At 55.7% G+C, this 19,115-nt stretch overlaps 6 protein-coding genes across 6 annotated transcripts; 3 read left to right on the top strand and 3 right to left on the bottom strand.

Moving 5' to 3' along the window:
* Window positions 1-1,325: 1,325 nt before the first annotated feature.
* MFIFM68171_10422 (uncharacterized protein) lies at window positions 1,326-3,761 on the top strand (the record flags this gene model as incomplete). The annotated part of the gene is made up of 1 exon (XM_071065841.1): window positions 1,326-3,761. One exon carries the CDS (start codon window positions 1,326-1,328, stop codon window positions 3,759-3,761), a length of 2,436 nt encoding a protein of 811 aa, XP_070921942.1.
* Window positions 3,762-3,837: 76 nt separating this feature from the next.
* On the bottom strand, window positions 3,838-4,764 carry ECI1 (dodecenoyl-CoA isomerase; the record flags this gene model as incomplete). Its single annotated transcript, XM_071065842.1, has 2 exons — window positions 3,838-4,480; window positions 4,574-4,764. The coding sequence occupies 2 exons, from the start codon at window positions 4,762-4,764 to the stop codon at window positions 3,838-3,840; spliced, it is 834 nt and encodes a 277-aa protein (XP_070921943.1).
* A 4,312-nt stretch (window positions 4,765-9,076) lies between these two features.
* MFIFM68171_10424 (uncharacterized protein) lies at window positions 9,077-10,575 on the top strand (the record flags this gene model as incomplete). Its single annotated transcript, XM_071065843.1, has 3 exons — window positions 9,077-9,278; window positions 9,336-9,433; window positions 9,493-10,575. 3 exons carry the CDS (start codon window positions 9,077-9,079, stop codon window positions 10,573-10,575), a joined length of 1,383 nt encoding a protein of 460 aa, XP_070921944.1.
* A 250-nt stretch (window positions 10,576-10,825) lies between these two features.
* RTC2 (Putative vacuolar membrane transporter for cationic amino acids) lies at window positions 10,826-12,066 on the bottom strand (the record flags this gene model as incomplete). The annotated part of the gene is made up of 2 exons (XM_071065844.1): window positions 10,826-11,927; window positions 12,008-12,066. The coding sequence occupies 2 exons, from the start codon at window positions 12,064-12,066 to the stop codon at window positions 10,826-10,828; spliced, it is 1,161 nt and encodes a 386-aa protein (XP_070921945.1).
* A 1,547-nt stretch (window positions 12,067-13,613) lies between these two features.
* MFIFM68171_10426 (uncharacterized protein) lies at window positions 13,614-16,539 on the top strand (the record flags this gene model as incomplete). The annotated part of the gene is made up of 2 exons (XM_071065845.1): window positions 13,614-16,411; window positions 16,482-16,539. The coding sequence occupies 2 exons, from the start codon at window positions 13,614-13,616 to the stop codon at window positions 16,537-16,539; spliced, it is 2,856 nt and encodes a 951-aa protein (XP_070921946.1).
* A 528-nt stretch (window positions 16,540-17,067) lies between these two features.
* MFIFM68171_10427 (uncharacterized protein) lies at window positions 17,068-17,845 on the bottom strand (the record flags this gene model as incomplete). The annotated part of the gene is made up of 2 exons (XM_071065846.1): window positions 17,068-17,478; window positions 17,585-17,845. 2 exons carry the CDS (start codon window positions 17,843-17,845, stop codon window positions 17,068-17,070), a joined length of 672 nt encoding a protein of 223 aa, XP_070921947.1.
* Window positions 17,846-19,115: the final 1,270 nt, after the last annotated feature.

Genomic DNA, 19,115 nt, shown 5'->3' on the forward strand with positions numbered 1-19,115 from the left:
CGTGCGGTTTCAGCATGGCATGGAATTTATAGATAGAAAATAGAGTATTTAGTAATTACCGTAGAGATATTTATAAAGCCTATTAACCCGTTCCTTAAATGTAGAACAATCGATGACAGCTCGAATAGCGTCGAACCAATCTTGTTCCACGGGCAGTTCGCAGCGTCTGCCATTGCGAAATACCGGTACGCTAAATAGGTAGTGTCTGTGAACTTTTAGAAATGGTAAATGGGTTTCCACTGATTCTAAACGAAGTCTAAGCTCGAACGAATTATCGGTGGTACATACTTGCAGGAAGCCTTGAACACAGATCTCAAAAAGCGCGCTAACCTCGATTGGTCCGGGTACCTGACCCACTCCACCCCGCCCTAGGCCCTATAAAATTTCTTCCTCGCCCTGCTTCCTTCTTCCTTTCCCTTTTCTCTCCTCATCGGCAAGGGCAAGAGACCCAACTCTACACCGTCATGTGAAGAGCTTGAACTTCTTGTTCTTGTTGATCAGGTGGCTCCACGATGTGCTTCGTGGCTCGCTGAGGGTTTTTCTTACTCCATGGGTCTTCCTCCGTTCCCGGCCTCCTAAAGCAAAGACTGATCACCTCTTCCCTCTTTACTAGCCGCGGGCGGCGACTCTCAAGGTCCGTGACGGTGGGGTGGTCTCGACATTTCATGCAGATTATAGACTCGTTGCGTGCTGCGTATTGCGGTGACGACCGACCGAGCGACCCGATGTTGAGCAGGCTATGTGAATTTGGCATCTTGTGATGACCATGAATAGGTTCGCGTTTGAGGAAGCGTCGGTTCCAATGTCGCTTCGTTACATCCTGCGTTGTGCCCGTAGATGTCGGTTTGCTTACCGACGTGGTAATATTCGGGACATTGAGAGCACTGGTTGCACGCAATTGAGTCGTATATACATTTGCTCACCGTTGCCTACGGATGATGGCAACTTATCGAGCGGGTTTATGCTCATAAAATATTGGTGTATGGGATGACTTCGTCGATTCTAACAACGAATCTGAGATTGTAACTGGCCTTCCTGTGTCTCCCTGCTGCCACTATCCTCTACTGTACTACCTAGGGTTAGGGTTAAACGCTCAGGCCGCGGCCTACCTAGCTGTTTAGCTTCCCAGAAGCTCCCACAGCAACAACTTTGACGTTTCTCTCCCATTACCAAGTTCAACAACTCGCCATAGCAACACTGCTACGCAACAGCGCGCGCATACCGCAACGGCCGCGCACACCACGCCCATCATCAATGGCTCGTCCAACATAGTCCGACCCAGCAAGACCACGAAACGGATTCCCTCCCCACCCTCCGCCGAAAAAATGACGGCCCTCCCCGCAAACATCGACCTGCGCTCGCCGGCCCTCACCTCGTCCACCCAGCTCTTCGCCTCCGCCCAGTACACCCTCCCGCAGTTGCGGGCGATCCACGCCGCGCTCCACAGCCAGATCGACGACGTGTCGGCGCGCCTGCGCACCCAGGTCGGCGGTTCGTACCGCGAGCTGCTGGGCACCGCCGACACCATCGTCTCGATGCGCGACGACATGGACGTGGTGCGGGCCGTGCTGGGCGGCATGGGCGGCCGGTGCGGCCGCGGGGTGGTCGGTGCCAAGGTCAGCGGGCTGAGGGAGTTCGTGAGGGAGAATGAGGGCGGTGCCGGGGGTAGTCAGCGCTATGATGGAACGGGTGGGGTGGGGGATGCGGCGAGGGGGAGGCTGTTGGAGGCGGTGGAGCTGGGGCTGGGGAAGGTGCTCAGGGAGAAGGAGAGTATCGGGAAGGGGGATAGATTAGTGCTCGCGGCGAGGTTGCATGTTCTCGGGAGATTGCTCGTCAAGAGTTCTGCGGGTGGGGAGGGGTTGAAGAAAGGCGCGGGGGTAGGGGTGGGGTTGGAGGAGGTGAAGAAGAGCTTGGAGACGGTGCACAGGGCAAGGCTGACGAGGAGTGTGGATGCTGTGTTGAGGAGCGGGAGCGACAAGGCCATGAAGCAGGGGGATGTGCTTAAGGCGCTGAGCGCGTACAGTCTGGCTACGAGCTCCGGAGCGAGAGATGTGCTGAGGCACTTCTTGAGTGTCAGGGGCGAGGCGATTACGATGGCGTTGGAGGAGGACGAGGACGAGAGAGTGGTGCGAAATCCACGGGATGTGCTAAAGGCGCTGGGGTTATATACCAAGACGCTACAGGACGTGCAGACGCTCGTTCCGTACAAGTTGATGGATACGTTGTCTACGCTGAAGGAGGAGCGTCTGCTTGAGAACGCGTCTTTGAAGGAGATGGAAGGGCTGAGGTTGGATGTCTACAAGAGGTGGTGTGGGGATGAAATCCAGTTTTATACGCCGTTCATTCGGCATGACGATTTGGATGGAAACCAGGCCCGGGAGATGCTTACGAACTGGGCCAAGAAGGGAAGCGAGGTCCTGCTTCAGGGGCTGGATAAGACCCTGGAAGGCATGACTGAGTTCAAGGCCATCGTCGAGCTACGCACGAGCGTCTTGAAGCTGTGGATTGCCGAGGGCGGCAAGGCGCGCGGTTTCGACCCTTCCGTTATCCTAAACCAGCTCCGCGACGCTTTCAACAAGCACATGTTGCGGGTCCTTGAAGCCAAGGTGATCAAGCTACGCCTACTCGGCTCCGAAGTCTCGGCCGCTCTTGAGGCCTGGCGCGAGGGCATCACCGACCGGCACCAGAGCCTCTGGGACGTGGGCTCGTTCGACACGGATCTCTCCAACGGCGCAGCCCAGTTCACGCAGGATGTTGTCGCGCGGCTGTACGGCAGGAACGATGTCGTATCCAAGGCCGTGACAAGTTACAAGTCGTGGTTTCATGTTGTGGATGACGTGGGACAGGTTGTGGACCAGCTGAAGCGGCAGAGGTGGGACAATGATATCGACGAGATCGAGGACGAAAAGACGATCGAGGAGCGCCAAAAATTGCTTGCCAAGGACGACCCGCTGGCACTGAGCGAGCATCTAAACCGCTTGCTAGTTAAGGCCTTCAAGCGACTTGACGAACATCTCATGGAGCTGTGGGAGACGCAACAAGGAGGTCCGAACAATGGAGCGGTGGCAATGTACTTCCTGCGGCTGCTCAGGGACATACGGGCGAGACTGCCGGATGTGGAAGCAGTCAGGGCGTTTGGAATAGCTGCGGTGCCCTCACTCCATAAGGCGGTGGCGGCCGCAGTAGTCGTCTCGCCGCTGGATGAGTTTGCGACCGTGGCCCTTGCGCGCAAGACGGTTGTCGGGAGGAGTCTATGGGAGGGACAACCAGCGCTACCAGGGTCGCCGTCTCCGGAAGCGTTCAGATTCTTGAGAAACCTGTCGGCCACTATGGACGATGCGGGTGGGGATCTATGGAGTCCCGCAGCCGTTACGGTGTTGAAGAGGCATTTGAGCAAGCAGCTCTCGGGAGTGTGGCTTGAAGCACTCGGCAAGTTGGCTAGAGATTCTGAAGTGGAAGAGGAGTCAGGGGCCGAAAACAACGACGCCGGTGGGGATGAGGCCGAACAAGAGGAACCGGTCAAGGAGAGCATCGACTCGGAACGGAGGCGAGACTTACTCGTGCAGTGGCTCCTGGATATACACTACCTCCGGTCGTTTCTCGGATCTCAGCCTGGGTCAGAAGAGGACACGCTCAACGAGTTGGAGAACGCTGTGTATCAGAAAACAGGTTTGGAGAATGCTGCGGCCCGGGAGAGGTTGACCAAGGCGTCTCAAGATTATGTCAAGAAGACGGGGCTGCTCTTTGGTCTGTTGACATGATACCCAACATCTATCCGCCTGCAGGCTATGCTACCAACATAATACAAGACGGAATCTAATACAAATGTATCCCAATTCAGAGCTTATGTCTCTTCTTTCCCGTCGCGATCTTCAAAAACTCGCCCTGCGGCACGCCGCTCACAAACCGATCCAGCCCGGCAAACACCTCTGCCACGTTCTGCACGTCCAGCACGTCCTTCTCAGGTCGCCGAATCAGCGCCTTGATGCCCAGCAAACTATCACCGACCAGATGCTCCCCCAGCCGCTCGTCGATCTCCTTCAGGACCAGACCCCTGAACTTCTCGTCCTCGCCCTTCCCGCACTCGGAAAACACCTTGTTCACGAACCCCGCGGCCAGCAACTCGTCGCTCGTGATGCGCTTGCTCATGATCAACGCCTCGTTGGCCCTGGCCATGCCGAGGCGCTGCACCAGGGCGCGTGAGGCGCAGCCCTCGGCCACGAGGCCCAGCGAGCTGAAGGGCGTGAGGAGGAAGGTGCCGGGGACGGCGTAGATGAAGTCGGCGAAGGAGGCGAGCGCGGCCGAGAGGCCGACAACGGGCCCGTTGAGGCCGACGACGAGGATCTTGGGGTGCGTGTAGAAGGCCTGGGCGACGTTGAGGTTGAAGGCGACGAAGGATTGCAGCCAGAAGCGGTGCGGCGAGGTCTCTTGCTCCGCGAGGGCCGCGAGGGAGTGGCGCAAGACGGACACGTCCGCTCCGCTGGGGTCGTGTGTGTTTGCGTCAGCGTATTGTCTGTGAGTAAAGAGGGCTGTAATGGTGGTGGTGATAGTGGTGGTTGGTGGCTTTGCTTACGCGGAGAAGTAGCGGCCTTTGCCGATGATTAGCGTAATGTAGACGTCGTCGCGGGCAGCGATCTCGCGCATTTTCTGGGCGAGGTCGTAATACTGCTGCTGATTGAGCGCATTGAGCTTCTTGTCGTTGTCAATGGTGATGATGGCGACTCGGCCCCGATATTCGAGGCTGAGGACCGAGGGTGAGATCATGGTGTTGATTTGTCAGAGCGCAACGACAATCCTGCTCCCAACTGTTTACAGTGTGCAGGCAATTCACTCGCAGCAAGAAGTACAGCGGATAGCTGGTAGTTATGGCGCCTTTGATATGAGTACCATGATGGTTGTCCCTTACCTCCTCGGTTGCTGTTATCCTAAGACCCAGGATAACAAGGGGCCCACAAAGTGTTACCTCGGTTCTCCGCGTTACCCTTTGTTGCAGGGTCTGGGGTGTGTGTCCTACAGCATTTCCCCATTTCCCGGGAACCAGGAACCCGCCGAAGCTGCACGACTGCAATTGCTGACTCAGCAGATTCGGCTCATTACCCGCCCGATGTTTTTGCTGGACGAGATCCCGTTCGCGTTCCCCGGCCGTAGCCGGCTCTATAACGACTATAAACGGCGCCGGCGACGGAGATCTAGGACCTTCGGGCAGTAAATAAGGTACTAAGTAAGCGCCAGAGGGCCAAAAAAACAACGGTTACAGGATAGAAGATCGCTTACTATACAGGATATACAGGATTTGCAAGGTCAGAGGGATATAGATATACAGATTAGGGAGGAAACGCAGGCCAGAAGTGGTCGGATGTGAGGACCGGCCGGGTGGGGACGGTGTCGGGACAGGCCAAAGCCCCGAACCCGCAGCACAGGCGGGGCTCCGACAAAGCAACAACAGCAGCGCTAAGTCAGAACAGCGCGAGTATTGCGTCAAATGAGCGTAAAAGGAGCGCACAAGCAGAGAGGGAGACGGGGGCGGCGGACGGGGAAGGAGGCCAAAGCACATAACCTGAAGGATAAAATGGAGAGCAGGAGACAGGGCTTAGGGAGAAGGCAGAGTTCAATGAGACCACAATTCAACCCCTAACGTGCGCTCTGCTCCTTTGTTGCGCGTGCACTTCTCGTACCCAGACACTCTGGTCCTACTACCCTTGGATCCTCGATCCTCACATCGGAGGCTGAGGACTAAGACATATGTACAACGTTATAGCAACTGCGGCAAGCCCGGCCACAACGTACATACGTGTTAGGTAGTCGCGGAGACGTCTGGGGAAGACGATTCTAAGTAGTTTCAATTGTTTTGAGCTGTTTTAGTGGAATCATTGGATGGTTTTGTAGCAAAGGTGCGGTTTATTCGTACATTCGTCCGTATGACACCTTCGTATGTGGAATACGTTATCAATAAATTAACAAGAATAACTAGCAAGTTATCTATAGTACGTTAGTACTTAGCTCCTTAATACAACTCATAATTCAAGTCCACCAGGCGAGCACCGTTTTCAGCGAGTCTCGATCGTCTACCATCCTCTACTCTACCAATATCTGCTCCAAGGCTACCGCCCCTCCGCCGACTCCAAAACAACACCAGTACTACCTGCAAGGTCCGTAAAAGTATCCCGCTAAGATATTCCATTACCATTTTGATATGAAGATAACGGGTGAGAGTAGTGGTAACAGCTGAGACTATTCGCCAAATTAACTTGCGAAGACCTTCTAAGGCCCTCCTTATCCTAGAACGGTAACTGATGGCGCTAAGGGTAGTAACTACGATCAAGGTACTGATAAAACCAGCGAAGTTGATGTTTGTATAGTCGCCATCAAGCAATAGAACATGCCCACAGAGTTTGAGTTGCCATTCCGGATCTCTGCGACTCACTCGTAGCAGAAGGTCTTGCCGAAACATTAACAAGGATGTCTCAAACCACTCTTTTACTCTCGATGTCCACTGAGGAGGAGGGTCCCACTCGCGTGGTCCCATAGCTGCCTCGCCTTGAGACCCAACGAAAGGCCGATAAACCCGAGGGCACCACTGAACAAGAGCTCGCAAACCTTTGCGATTTATTTGCTCTCTCCCATACTGGCCCACGCCTTGTTCCGAGAAGGGATCTGGTCCCAAAGAGATTTTAGCTCTATTATAGACATATATGGCGTGCAGCCTTCGGGAGATTCGAAAACGCAGATACGGTGTTGGTCGAGACAGGCCATGGCAGTATACTCGAAATCGGTTAAAAAGGTGTCTAGGCTTGTTTGACGATGGGCTGAGTACGTTAAATCATCGATAGGTCGATGGGAAAGCCCTAGCCCCTGTTGGTAGACGATAATAAGAACCTCTCCATCTGTAGTCGAGAGATCTGGATGAATATCCGATGTCTTATTAAGTCTCCAAAATTCCAAGCTGCGATCCAAAAACTTAGCCCACAACGTCCAATCTGATACGGATGCTGGATGCTGTCCGTTCCGATAAGTGAGACGTTGTCGCGGACTATAAGCTTCTTGGTCATAGGTAGCAAACTGTAGCCATGTTGTTCCATCAGACGTAGTTATAAAACGGTCAATATTCAAAGGTGAACATATGAGGCGGTGGCTAAAGCGTAGGTCGGATTTGATGTTGAGACCGATTTCTCAGGGTGATATTTTTGTATTCTAGCTGCAAGGGCTGTGCATCGGGATGGCAGGCTGCCTTAGAGAAGGGACAGGTAACGTTTGTAGTTACATGTACCTCCGGACGATCATATAAAATGCCGGTTACTCGGCCGCAACTCTCAGAAATACTTGTTGTATTGAACCAGCATTTCCGATATTGTTCAGCAGTAATATAACTCGCTAGCTTGCCAGCCCATACCGGTGAAGACCATAGCTGGATATTGCGGGTATATTGGTCGGGGATCGGGTCGCATCCCTCCCAGGCCCTGGACTGTACGATGGATGTTTCGAGGCCGCTGGTCAGGATCCATGGTAGTACTGCCTGAAGCGAGATAAAGACCACGATATTGAGAATTGCTGCCACACCGAAAAAGGGCGAAATACTGGTCATAGTATTGTTCCGAACACTGTAGCTTCTATTTGGCGTAGCGCCACTCATGAGGCCAGTTATAGCTTCCCCGTGGGTAAGCGTAGTGAGAGAGCCGGGCTCGTTGTCGTTTGGAAGTTGGATTGGCCGTGTTAATGCTCGCACTCCATCGCGCGCAAGGCTCCATACTCGAGTTTGCGCATAGCTAAGCAGTATAGCAATGAACGCCAGGAAAGCGATAGCTTCGTTGTCGGAGAGTGTCAGCTGCCAAGTCGTAAGAGCCGGCCGGCCGTAGTCACGCCAGAGATACTTTTGAATAACATAGTGTATTAGGCTGCCCATATTGCTGCGGTATGAACCAGTGTATACAAGAGTTGCGTTGGAGAAGCGAAGGGGGATTGCTGCGATGGAGTAGTTGAGTAGTGCCTAGGGTAATTATTAGATTAAATACCCTTTTTTTATCGTCATGCTAATTAAGGTAGGTGCACTGCTGCAACAATGCTGCCCTCAGCCTCAAACAACAATACTAACAACACTTTCCATTGGATGCCATGCACCCTGTGTGACTTGGGATTTCCGTGTGCTAGGCGTCTCTTGAAAATATATTTTCCAGCTGCGGGCGACGTTGTCTCATCCTGACTTTATCCGGTGAGTCGTCAAGAAGGGGGTGGCGTGGACAAGGCTGTAGAAGCTCTGCAAGGAGGCGCTCTACCATAGTACAGTACAAACCCCCGACATTGTGCCTTGTTGAAGGGCCTGATGTCACCAGCGGCTTTGTGATACCGTTACGAGGATACCACACGACCGGTTGTCTTTGATGCCATTGCAGAATGCAGCACCCTATACACTGTGTTCGGCGGAGTTCCTATGGGCAACTTTGTCTACATATAAAGCAGGTAGATCCCGGGGTTATTGGCGCAATGATGAGGGAGCCACAATTTTGAATTGCTATCGCGGTCTGGTGGCCGCAAATGAATTGGTACCGCAAAACCGGTTTTCTTGCCAAGCCTAGTCTCAGGTTCTCAGCTACAGCTTTGGCGCCTGGGCGATTTCCGCATGGACCTATAGGCCGCATTCGACCCTATATGCAAAAGAAAGGTGGGAGGACCGAACCCGCCAAGCACTCACGGCATTCAAACCGGCCGCCTTTCCGTTCGAGGCTCGCCGGCTAGACTAGCTGCGCTAGCCCGAGTTCTGGTGTCGACAGGTTCTCGATCCGTCCATCATGTCCGAGTTACGGAGGTGTCGCCGCGCTCATCACCTTCCGCGATGGCGGTAGATGCGGACGCTACGTTCTCTCATTGGGCAATTCGACTGCCATCCGAAATCGCGACGGGTCATAGGAAGGGCGCAGTGCGGGGCCGGAGGATCGAGGCTGCAGTGTGGTCTTTGATAGCATCGGGGAGGAGGCTTATAATGCTGATTCCGCTCTCACCGTGAGCTCCAAGACCGACTTATTAAAGGGAGAATGAGTGTCCTTGTGCTTGCTGTCAAATTTGCCATCATTTACAGCCTTCAATGAAATCTGACATAGGAGCCGCAACGGCCATTGAGCTCCAAAGCTCCGACGACTCCCCTCGAGCGACTACTCCGGAAAGCCGAGTCGAAGATGGCATCGGCGGGATGGAGCACGAGATGCCCAGTCTGCCCCCGGTTGATGGCGGCAAGGACGCCTGGTTATTTCTCGCTGCATGCTTCATGATCGAGGCGCTCGTTTGGGGTGCGTGATGAGACCTTGGATAGAGCACAGGAAACGGACAATCCTAACCTAACGTAGGCTTCGGGTACTGTTTTGGCGTCTTTCAGAGTTACTATAGCACTCATGAGCCATTCATCGGAGCGAGCAACATCCCCGTCGTCGGAACCTGCGCCCTGGTATTCCTTTCCGACGCGCAAGTCCTCACTCAAACCACAGCTAATCTGACAAACCCCAGGGCATCATGTACCTCGACACGCCGCTGGTCATGTACTTCCACAGGCGTTTCCCAAAACCCGCCCGCTACTCGACCATCGTCGGTCTGCTCATCATGTGCCTCGCGCTCGCGCTCTCCTCCTTCTCCACCACCGTAACGCACCTCATCGTCACGCAGGGTATCTTCTACGCCGTTGGCGGCTCCATCGCCTACTCGTCCTGCATCATCTACCTCGAGGAGTGGTTCGTTGCCAAGCGAGGCCTCGCCTTCGGCATCATGTGGTCGGCCACGGGCCTCGCCGGCGTCGTCCTCCCCCTGCTCCTCGAGTACCTCCTCTCCTCCCAGGGCTACCAGACGACCCTCCGCATCTTCGCCTGCGCCGTTTTCGCCCTGACTGCCCCGCTGTCGTACTTTGTCAAGCCCCGCCTCCCCGTGGCCCAGGTCTCCCGCTCCAAGCCGCTGACGCTGCGGTTCGTCGTGTCCCGGCGGTTCATGCTGTACCAGGCGTTCAACATTGCCGAGTCGGTGGGGTTCTTCCTGCCGGGGATCTACCTGCCCTCGTATGCGCGCGCGGTGCTCGGCGCGAGCCCGTTCCCCTCGGTCGTCACCATGATGCTGATCAATGTGGCGAGCGTGTTCGGGTGCGTCGCCATGGGCTCGCTGATCGATCGGCTGGAGGTGACAAAGTGCTTCCTGGTGTCGACGGTGGGGGCTACGCTGGGAACCTTCCTGCTGTGGGGCTTGTCCGTCAACTTGCCGGTGCTATATCTGTTCTGCGTGGTGTATGGGCTGTTTGCCGGCTCCTATACTTCTGCCTGGCCGGGGATCATGACGGACATAACGAAGATGGGCGCTGCGGCGGACGGGAACGAGCACGGTAAGCGAGCCGACCCGAGCATGGTGTTTGCCTTCTTGGCCATGGGCCGCGGTGTGGGGAACGTAGTTTCCGGACCGCTCAGTGAGGCGCTGGTCAAGGGTTTGCCGTGGCAGGGACAGGCTTTTGGAGGTTATGGGAGCGGCTACGGTGGGTTGATCGCATTTACGGGAGCTTCTGCTCTCGTGGGAGGCGGAAGTTACGTCTGGAGAAGGCTGGGGTGGCTGTGAAAGGGATAAGGGGCGCTGTCATGGTCATAATTTGCTTGATTTCATTCAGAAAGTCGGACCGGGAACACTCGGACGCCGGACGTGTCACCGGAGGCAATTAGAACCTACAATATTATCCCAATTTTTTAACTATCTTTTGGTGTCAACCACATGCGGTTATATGGATAGTCAAAACACGTTCAAGTGATACAAACTACACCCAATGTACTTTTTCAACGCCATTTCCCCGGAACCATGCCGCCATAACCGTCTAAAATTCCGTATTATTCCTTTCCAAAACCGGCCTGTCGTCCCATGTGTCTCCTTCAATACTCTCCTCCTCTTCTGTGCTCTCCTCGTCGCTACTCCCATCCCCTTCGCTTTTGCTATACAAGAAGAACTGTACGAAGATACTCAGGTCTAATAGCAGCGTACCCGCGCTGCCAGCTAGCCACGAGAGGTTGACAAGTATGTACTGCCAGAAGACCTTGGCAGCTTCTCCAGGCTGACACCCTTCCTCCCCTTCGCACTTTGGGTCGTACGCCAGGATAGATAGCACATACGTCAGGTTGCCGAGACAAGCAAACAGGAAAAATAGAACCGAGACCCCTTCTGTCGACTTGCGCCGCCAGTTCAGGAGCAATTGCGGCAACCGCGACCCAAGATAGAGCACGGCACAGAGCCACCCAAATATCTGGCCCAGAAGGTTGAAGCTCAGCGGGTCATCCTGATTATCTTCTGGCCTGTCTCCGTCACCGTCCCGGTGCCCGTAACGCCGGCTCAGCCACCACCCGGCAACGCCCGCTGCGCAAACCATCAGGATGGCTAAGCTATTGAAGGCAAAGGCCTGCAGCCGAGTAGGTGGCGCTCGCGGAGGGGACGGCTCGGGCTCTTCGCTCACAAACGGAACAGCAGGCGAGAGGTGGGACCACGACCCTCTTCGCTCGTGGTCATCGGCGCCGTAGCACAGGTAGGGTGACCGCTCCGGAACAGCACCTGCAGAAGCAGCACTAAGCAAGCCAGTCCGCTCATTCGGCTCGCCCAGATGCCCATTCACCACAGAAACGCTCCCACTGGTGTCTCCGTTGCGCTGAGGTTTCGGCGGTTGCGGCGGGGGAACGTCGTCACGCAGGGTGAAACCGCGGTAATAGAAGCATTGCGCCAACAGAACCACGTCGGCGATGGTGTAGTAAATGGCTAGGATGATCATGGTGGGCAGCACGCCCTGCAGCACGGCGCCTAGGATGTTGAAGACATCGCCCAGCAACCAGACGACGAGGAATTGGATCGACAAGCCCTCGGCGCTGCTGCGGCGGAAGTTCTCGATGATTTGCGGCGAGAAGACGACCACCCAGCAAGCTACTGATATCGAGCTGTTGGCCCTACTTGTCAGCACATTGCCGGCTGATTGGGAGTTCTCTAGGACGGGGGGGAACGGTAGCGGTTGACGTACCCGCAGATGCCAGAGATGGCCTCGACATCGAGGTTCAACGGCTCGGTAGGAGGTGCCATCGTTTGACGGGGCCTTGGTGGTGGTTGGTGACTTGAACGCCTTGAAGGTTGGGTAGGGAGAAAAGAAGGGCAAAAGAATGGTATGAGACGTCCAATATAGTGATAACCACCGGTCAGGGCAGGACCATCGAGCCGGGAGGAGGGAGGCGCTAATTCTCAGGACGAATAAAGACTGCCCTGCCGGGCAGCCGAACAATCGGACAGAATGGCGACGCTTTGATAGTGGTCGAGACGGGGAGGGAGATTAAGATGTAAAAATTCAAGCGCCACTTCGGGTCGTGGGCATCCAATGCCTCACTGCTTGCAATTCCGGAAGGCTTCGAGCGTTCTTTCAGTGGAGCCGGCGGATCATTCGATCTCGCCATGATGCACCATTGCGGGGCTCCTGCAAGCCGCTAAAAATCTTGACATCGCGGAGCAGGGGCCAACCCTGCTCACACCCTAACCCTCGGTGGCCCTATCGAGACGACACATCCCGAATCCACCGCAGTTTCCATCTTTGCCAAAGACCTGTGCTAGCTAGAGCTATTATCAAGTCGTGATACACATTTGGCGCCTCATTATGGTCGGCCTGCTTGTGTACATACGGTCCATCCTTGTCCGATGCCAATTGCAAAATGAAGACTCGGCAAAGGTAATTAGTGTGTAATTAGTGGAGAATAGATTCTCGCTGGAGCTCCACTCGTCGTTTCCCCCGGTACGATACAATCCCCCCCAATGCTGGCATGTTTGTTAGCCGGTCCATTGGACAGGGAACCTATTCCCAGATTCGGGGAATAGCGGCTTTCTGAGCCGAAGAAGCAATTCTGGAACAAGAAATTAGGAAATAGTGTATAACGAGCAACTGGTTTTACCTAACCGCCTTTTCTCATACGTATAAAATTTGGGGGGTGCGTCATTGAGATAGCGATTCTGTTGGCTACCCCGGTCTTAAAGCCGCACGCTAATAAACAGACAAGGCTGGGTGGTTCGGAAAGGGAATTCCGGAAGCCAACCGACTCTACTACGTACACCAATAAAATTATACGCGAGAAACCTGATCCATACCACATGAACCGCTACGTATATGTAACTGATATGGCGGGGCATGAGCGGATATCGACGCACAATATTACATATCTAGGTAAGATGCAAAGCCAACAAACTCGTCTTTGCAAGAGACATGAGTCAGTCTAAGGAGCCCTCGATGTAGGTAACCGGTAAGGAAAGCCATTGGCGTGGGGAGCTTCCGAGTCCGAGACAGCACTTTCAGTTCCCCGCAGTCCCACTTACAGTTATCGATAACCGAACCGCACAGTGCGACCTACGTCCGCCTAACTCCGTCATCTGCATTCAACAGTAACGCACACGTACAGCAACGCTCTTCCGCAGCTAGGCCGGTAGCCGAAAGCCCGATCACAGACAAGCAAACAAAATAAAAAAGTAAGAGGCGGATTATCCGGTCCTCCTGATTCAACCCCCCATCAACTAGATTCTCTCAATCTCGACAATCAATCTCGTCCGCGACAAGAGGCTCCGTCCCGCAGCGCCTTCCTGCGCGGCCGTCCATGCCTCCTCCAAACCCGACGACCTTTCCGTCCGCCTCCTCCCCGACGTCGGTTCCGAGACGTAGGCAGCGCGTCGACTCGAACCCGGACGCGAACCCGGACCCGTCGAACGGGCCTCGACCTGCCCGCCCGGATCTCAAGCGGCCCCGCTCAGACCACTACGCCCCGCCCGCCACCTCCACGACCACCACCACAACAATGTCGGCCAAAGTCCAGGGCAAGCGTCCCGAGGTGATAGACCTCACCGGACAGGTCACTCCGCCCGCCCAGCATCACCACGCCCACCTCAAACACGCCTCCCCGGGCCCGTCCCACTTCGCCTCCCGCTCGGCGACCCTCCTCCAACCCCACGTCGGCTCCCGCAAGCTCGTCGTCAAGAACCTCCGCGCCCCGACGACTCCCAAGTCCCCCACCCTCAGCACCTCCTCTGCGTCCGCCGCCGCCTCTACCGCGGTAGACAACTACTACGCGGGCGTGCGCGCCGACCTGGACGCCGCGCTGTCCGCCATCTTCGCCGGCCGGCCCACCCCGCAGCCCATGGAACGCCTGTACCGCGGGGTCGAGGACATCTGCCGCAAGGGCGAGGCGGCGGAGCTGACGGAGCGGCTGCGGGCGCGGTGCGAGGCGTGGTTGAACGACGACGGGGTCCAGGGCGGGGATATGCTTGGGGGGCTGTGGGCTAGGTATGCTGCTGCTACTGCTACTGCTACTGCTTCTAGCAGTGGTGGTGGTGGTGGTGGTGGAGGGGATGGCGGTGGTTCTTCTGACGAAGGGCTAGGTGAGAGTGCCGGGGACGCGTTGCTGCGCGGGGTGGTGGAGCGGTGGAAGAGGTGGGGCGATGTGCTGTTTGTGGTGAGGGGGTTGTACAGTTATTTGGATCGGGCGTACCTGCTGCTGCAAGGTGGCGGAGGGGGTGGGAAGCAGGGGATTAACGAGATGGGGATCGAGCTGTTTAGGAAGGCGGTGTTTGGATCGAGGAGGGACCCGAACGGTGCGCCGCAAGGGTTGAGGGTGCTGGAGGCGGTTTGTCGGATGGTGGATTATGTGCGGCGCGGGGATGAGAGGCAAGATGAGGGGCTGTTGAAGGAGGCGGTCGCGATGCTGCGGTTGTGCGGCGTCTACGGCAAGTCCTTTGAGCCCATGTTTCTGGTCAAGTCCCATCGGTACCTTGAGGGGTTTGCCGCCGAGATGAGCGCTGTGTATGGCCTGAAGGGGTACATTGACGCGGTTGGGACGTTGCTGCAGAAGGAGAGCGACAGGTGCGATGGGTACAACTTTGAGAGCACCACCAAGAGGCAGCTGCTAGAGGATGCGCACCACGTTCTGATTGAGCAGTACTCGGACAAGCTGCTCGACAGCGGCAGCGTAGGGAGGCTGCTGGAGGCGGGCGACGTGGAGTCTGTGAAGGCGCTCTACGAGCTGCTGAAACTCTCCGGGCTGCAGAAGCGCCTAAAGGGGCCTTGGGAGCGGTACATACGTGATACGGGTGCCGCCATCGTTAGCGATACCGAGAGGGGGGATGACATGGTCATCCGCCTTCTGGAGCTGCGGCGGTCGCTGGACATCATGATACGAGATGCGTTTGCCAAAGACGAAGTCTTTGTCTACGGCTTAAGAGAGTCATTTGGGCATTTCATCAACGACAAGAAGAGCTCCTCGTCGTGGAACACAGGCACGTCCAAGGTCGGCGAGATGATCGCAAAGTACATTGACATGCTTCTCCGAGGAGGCCTGAAGACGTTACCCAAATCGCTGTTGTCGGATAGCAAGGACAGGGCGGACGCTGAGATGAGCGGCGTGGCGAGCACGGGCGACGAGGACGCCGAGCTGGACCGGCAGCTGGACTACGGCCTCGAGTTGTTCAGATTCATCGAAGGCAAGGACGTCTTTGAAGCATTCTACAAGAAGGACCTGGCACGGCGATTGCTCCTGGGCCGCAGCGCAAGTCAGGACGCCGAGCGGAGTATGCTCGCGAAGCTGAAGAGCGAGTGCGGTTCAAGCTTCACGCACAACTTAGAGCAAATGTTCAAGGACCAGGAGCTGGCCAAGGACGAGATGACGTCGTACAAGGAATGGCTGACGGGCACCGGGCGGAACAAAGGCGGCGTCGATCTGAGCGTCAGCATCCTCTCGGCGGCAGCGTGGCCAACATTCCCTGACGTGCGCGTGCTGCTTCCCAAGGAAGTGCTGGAGCAAATCACAATCTTTGACAAGTACTACAAGAACAAGCACACTGGCCGGCGGTTGACGTGGAAGCACAACATGGCGCACTGCGTGATCAAAGCTCAGTTCAACCGCGGGCCCAAGGAACTCCTCGTTAGCGCGCCACAGGCGGCGGTGCTAATGCTTTTCAACGACGTCGAGGACGACGGCAGCAAAAAGACCAGCACCAGCGGGGTTCTCTCATACGAACAAATCTCGCAAGCCACGGGCCTCCAGGGCGGCGAGCTCGACCGCACGCTGCAGTCCCTAGCGTGTGGCAAGGCCCGCGTGTTGACCAAGCACCCCAAGGGCCGTGATGTCTCGCCGACCGACACATTCACCGTCAACAAGGCGTTTACCGACCCCAAATACCGCGTCAAGATCAACCAGATCCAGCTCAAGGAGACGAAGGAGGAGAACCGCGAGACGCACGCCAGGGTCGCGGCGGACCGGCAGTTCGAGACGCAAGCGGCAATTGTGCGCATCATGAAGAGCAGGAAGAAGATGGTGCATGTGCAACTTGTGGCCGAGGTAATTAACCAGACCAGGAGCCGAGGCGCGGTGGACCCGGCGGACATCAAGGCGAATATCGAGAAGTGGGTTGTCCTTTTATTGCCACTCTGAGTTCAACAGTCGAAGATGGATGCTAACGGGTTCTGCCAACAGGCTGATCGAGAAGGATTATCTCGAGCGGGAGGGTGGGTTTTATATCTACTTGGCGTAGGCGGAAGATCCCGAGGCGGTTTTACAGATGGTGAAGGGCCCGCTTCGTGTTGCGAGTATTCAAGAGGGAACTTAATCGATCGGTACGGTAAATCGATGGATAGAAGGACGCGATGTCCGCATTAGAAGAAACAACACATGTATACAATCACAAGCGTTGTCAGAGTCAAGCCGGGCCGTCATGGGCATTGAATGACTTTGAATGGACAGCGCTATATTTACGCCTCCATTACACGGACCCAAGCCATGAATGCGAGAGTCCCAGCGATGTTCCGCAAATGGGTTACTGGGATATTATGTGAGTAAAAGGATCTAGATACGAGAGAATGTTGTTCGACATGGCGACAGCAACCCGGCCGCAGAGTCCACTGATTTCGGCGCCGGTGGTCCACTTTTTCGGGTTTGGCGTATCCGCGAATCCCTAGGCCCGGCCAGCTGGAATGCGGCCCGAGCCGGACCCATCTGATAGGTACAAGTAGACTACATAGCATCTATGACCCGACCCGACAGCCCCGTCCTCCACCTACCGTCACTTCGTCACCCAGTGCAAGATCCCAATGAGCACCGAGAAAATGGTGCTGATCCCAATGAAGCAACCGATACCGTTTTGGACGCTCGACGTGCTGAAGCCAAGTACCAAGCCCGCCGCGATGGCGAGCAGCAGAGTCAGCGCCGCCAGATAGGACACGGCCGGCTTGTTGATCTTGGACACAATCACCACCGCGTTCGTCATGGGCAATGCGGCCCCTGCGATGGTGTCTGGGTACTGCGCTGCAAAGGGGCCCGTGCCGCGGAGAATGTCCGGGCGAGAAAAGGCCGCGGTGAGGGCGGCTGAGTAGGAGAGGTTGGAGAAGGCGACTTCGTGCTCGCGGGGTTCGTCCGATACAGGTGAGCTGTTGTTGTGATCGGAGAAACGGACCTTGGTTGGGTGGTTAATTAGCTTTCTCGGTGGAAATTATTGTTAAATGCTGAACTCCCTCCCCCCAACTTTTTTTTTTTTTATTTCTTCTTCTTTATTCATTCACTTCTTCAGTAGAAAGGCTTACCGTAGATATAGTCCCGACATATACGGCCGGCTTCCGGAACAGAGAACACGGGAGGCACCGGGATCTTTTTTGGGCCACGGCAAAGTCGTAGTCACGACGGATCTGGCCCATGACTTGATCTCCGCTCTGAGTGGCATCATTGTGAGATTCGAGCAGCAGGAAACGGTCGCCGCGCTTCAAGGCGACGCGGGCTCTTTGATGCTGGACCTCATGGTCAGGTGCCGGGGCTGTCGTATCAGTCGAGTTTCCTGTTTGGGTCATTCCTTAGGAGCTCTGGAGTGGATGCCTTGAAATGAATGCGAGCAATGATGGGTCGGGGTGTATCTCTGCGAATAGCGAAAAGTGCCTCCTTGGAGCAGACAAGGCAACCATTGCGTAATATGGGAAGCGGGCCATTGTATCGCTGCGACGTTTTGGTTCGCTTCATTCTAGCCATGTGCTGTAGGAGCACTATTTTACCTTGTCATCAAGCTTGTGTTGTAGCCCGCCCATACCTAAGCTACAGCGAATCAGCCGGGGATGATGGTGTGGCGTTGTGCTTGAGGGCTGGGTTTCTTGGCCAGTCACAGAGCACCCGCAGTGCTTTCAACTCTTTCAACTTTTTGTCGCAGCGATGATTTTATCACAGCATCTCAGAGATAAGACGGTCAGTCGGTCGCCGACCGACGTGCAGACATGTCTTCTCTTTGCACTAAGCTTCAGCATAACCTGGAAGGCTTGAACAAACGTTCCAGGGTTTTTGCTTTCGACACGCCGAATTTCGGCGCTGTGTTAGCCGCCCCGTCTTGTTACCCGATCCCATGTCGTCCGTCACGAAGATACTTAACGAGGTGCGTGATGGCTTCTAGAAACCAGTAATATTGTTGACGACATGGACGTCAGGGTCATCCCGGGGTAGCCTGCTAACACAACTATACAGCCTGGATCCGGTGAGAGACCGTACCCCATCCTGCGCTTCTGTGCCGACGACCCGGAGAACGACTCGACCGTCTTTGGGCTCATCCAGAGGGCTGTGTGGCACTTGAGCATCACAGCAAACCGCCCAGACTACCGAATTGGTGATAAACACCCCCACGGTTCCGAGGCAACACCCCGAGACCTAATCTGGTGGCTCGTTGAAGAGTACCATACGCAGCGTTCGAGGCAGCGGATCCGGAATATCATCGCAAGACTGGAATCAATAAACTAGCAGAAAACCGTTGCAACAAGTCCTGCGGATTGGAACCACCAGGGTGGGGGTCGCAGAGTCTCATCGGGGACGACCAATGACCACCCACGCGGATGAACCTGGGGCGCTCCCGACCCGAGAACCCACCAACGGTTCCCGGCGCAAGAAAGGCAACGCAACTCCGGCGAAACCAGGCAACGCCGGCAGCAAATCACGCAGAAAGCCTGAGCAGCCCAAGTTCTGGCTCGCTTGTCCTCTCTGTTTTGGAGACTCACTCTATCAAGGCCTATCGAAGCTCAAGTACGAGACAGAATATCTCAATACCTATTCATTGCAACAACCCCCACCCCCGCTTCTCCCGCT

Source organism: Madurella fahalii, assembly GCF_045866475.1.
Source record: "Madurella fahalii IFM 68171 DNA, scaffold_6, whole genome shotgun sequence".
Taxonomy (NCBI): Eukaryota; Fungi; Ascomycota; class Sordariomycetes; order Sordariales; genus Madurella; species Madurella fahalii.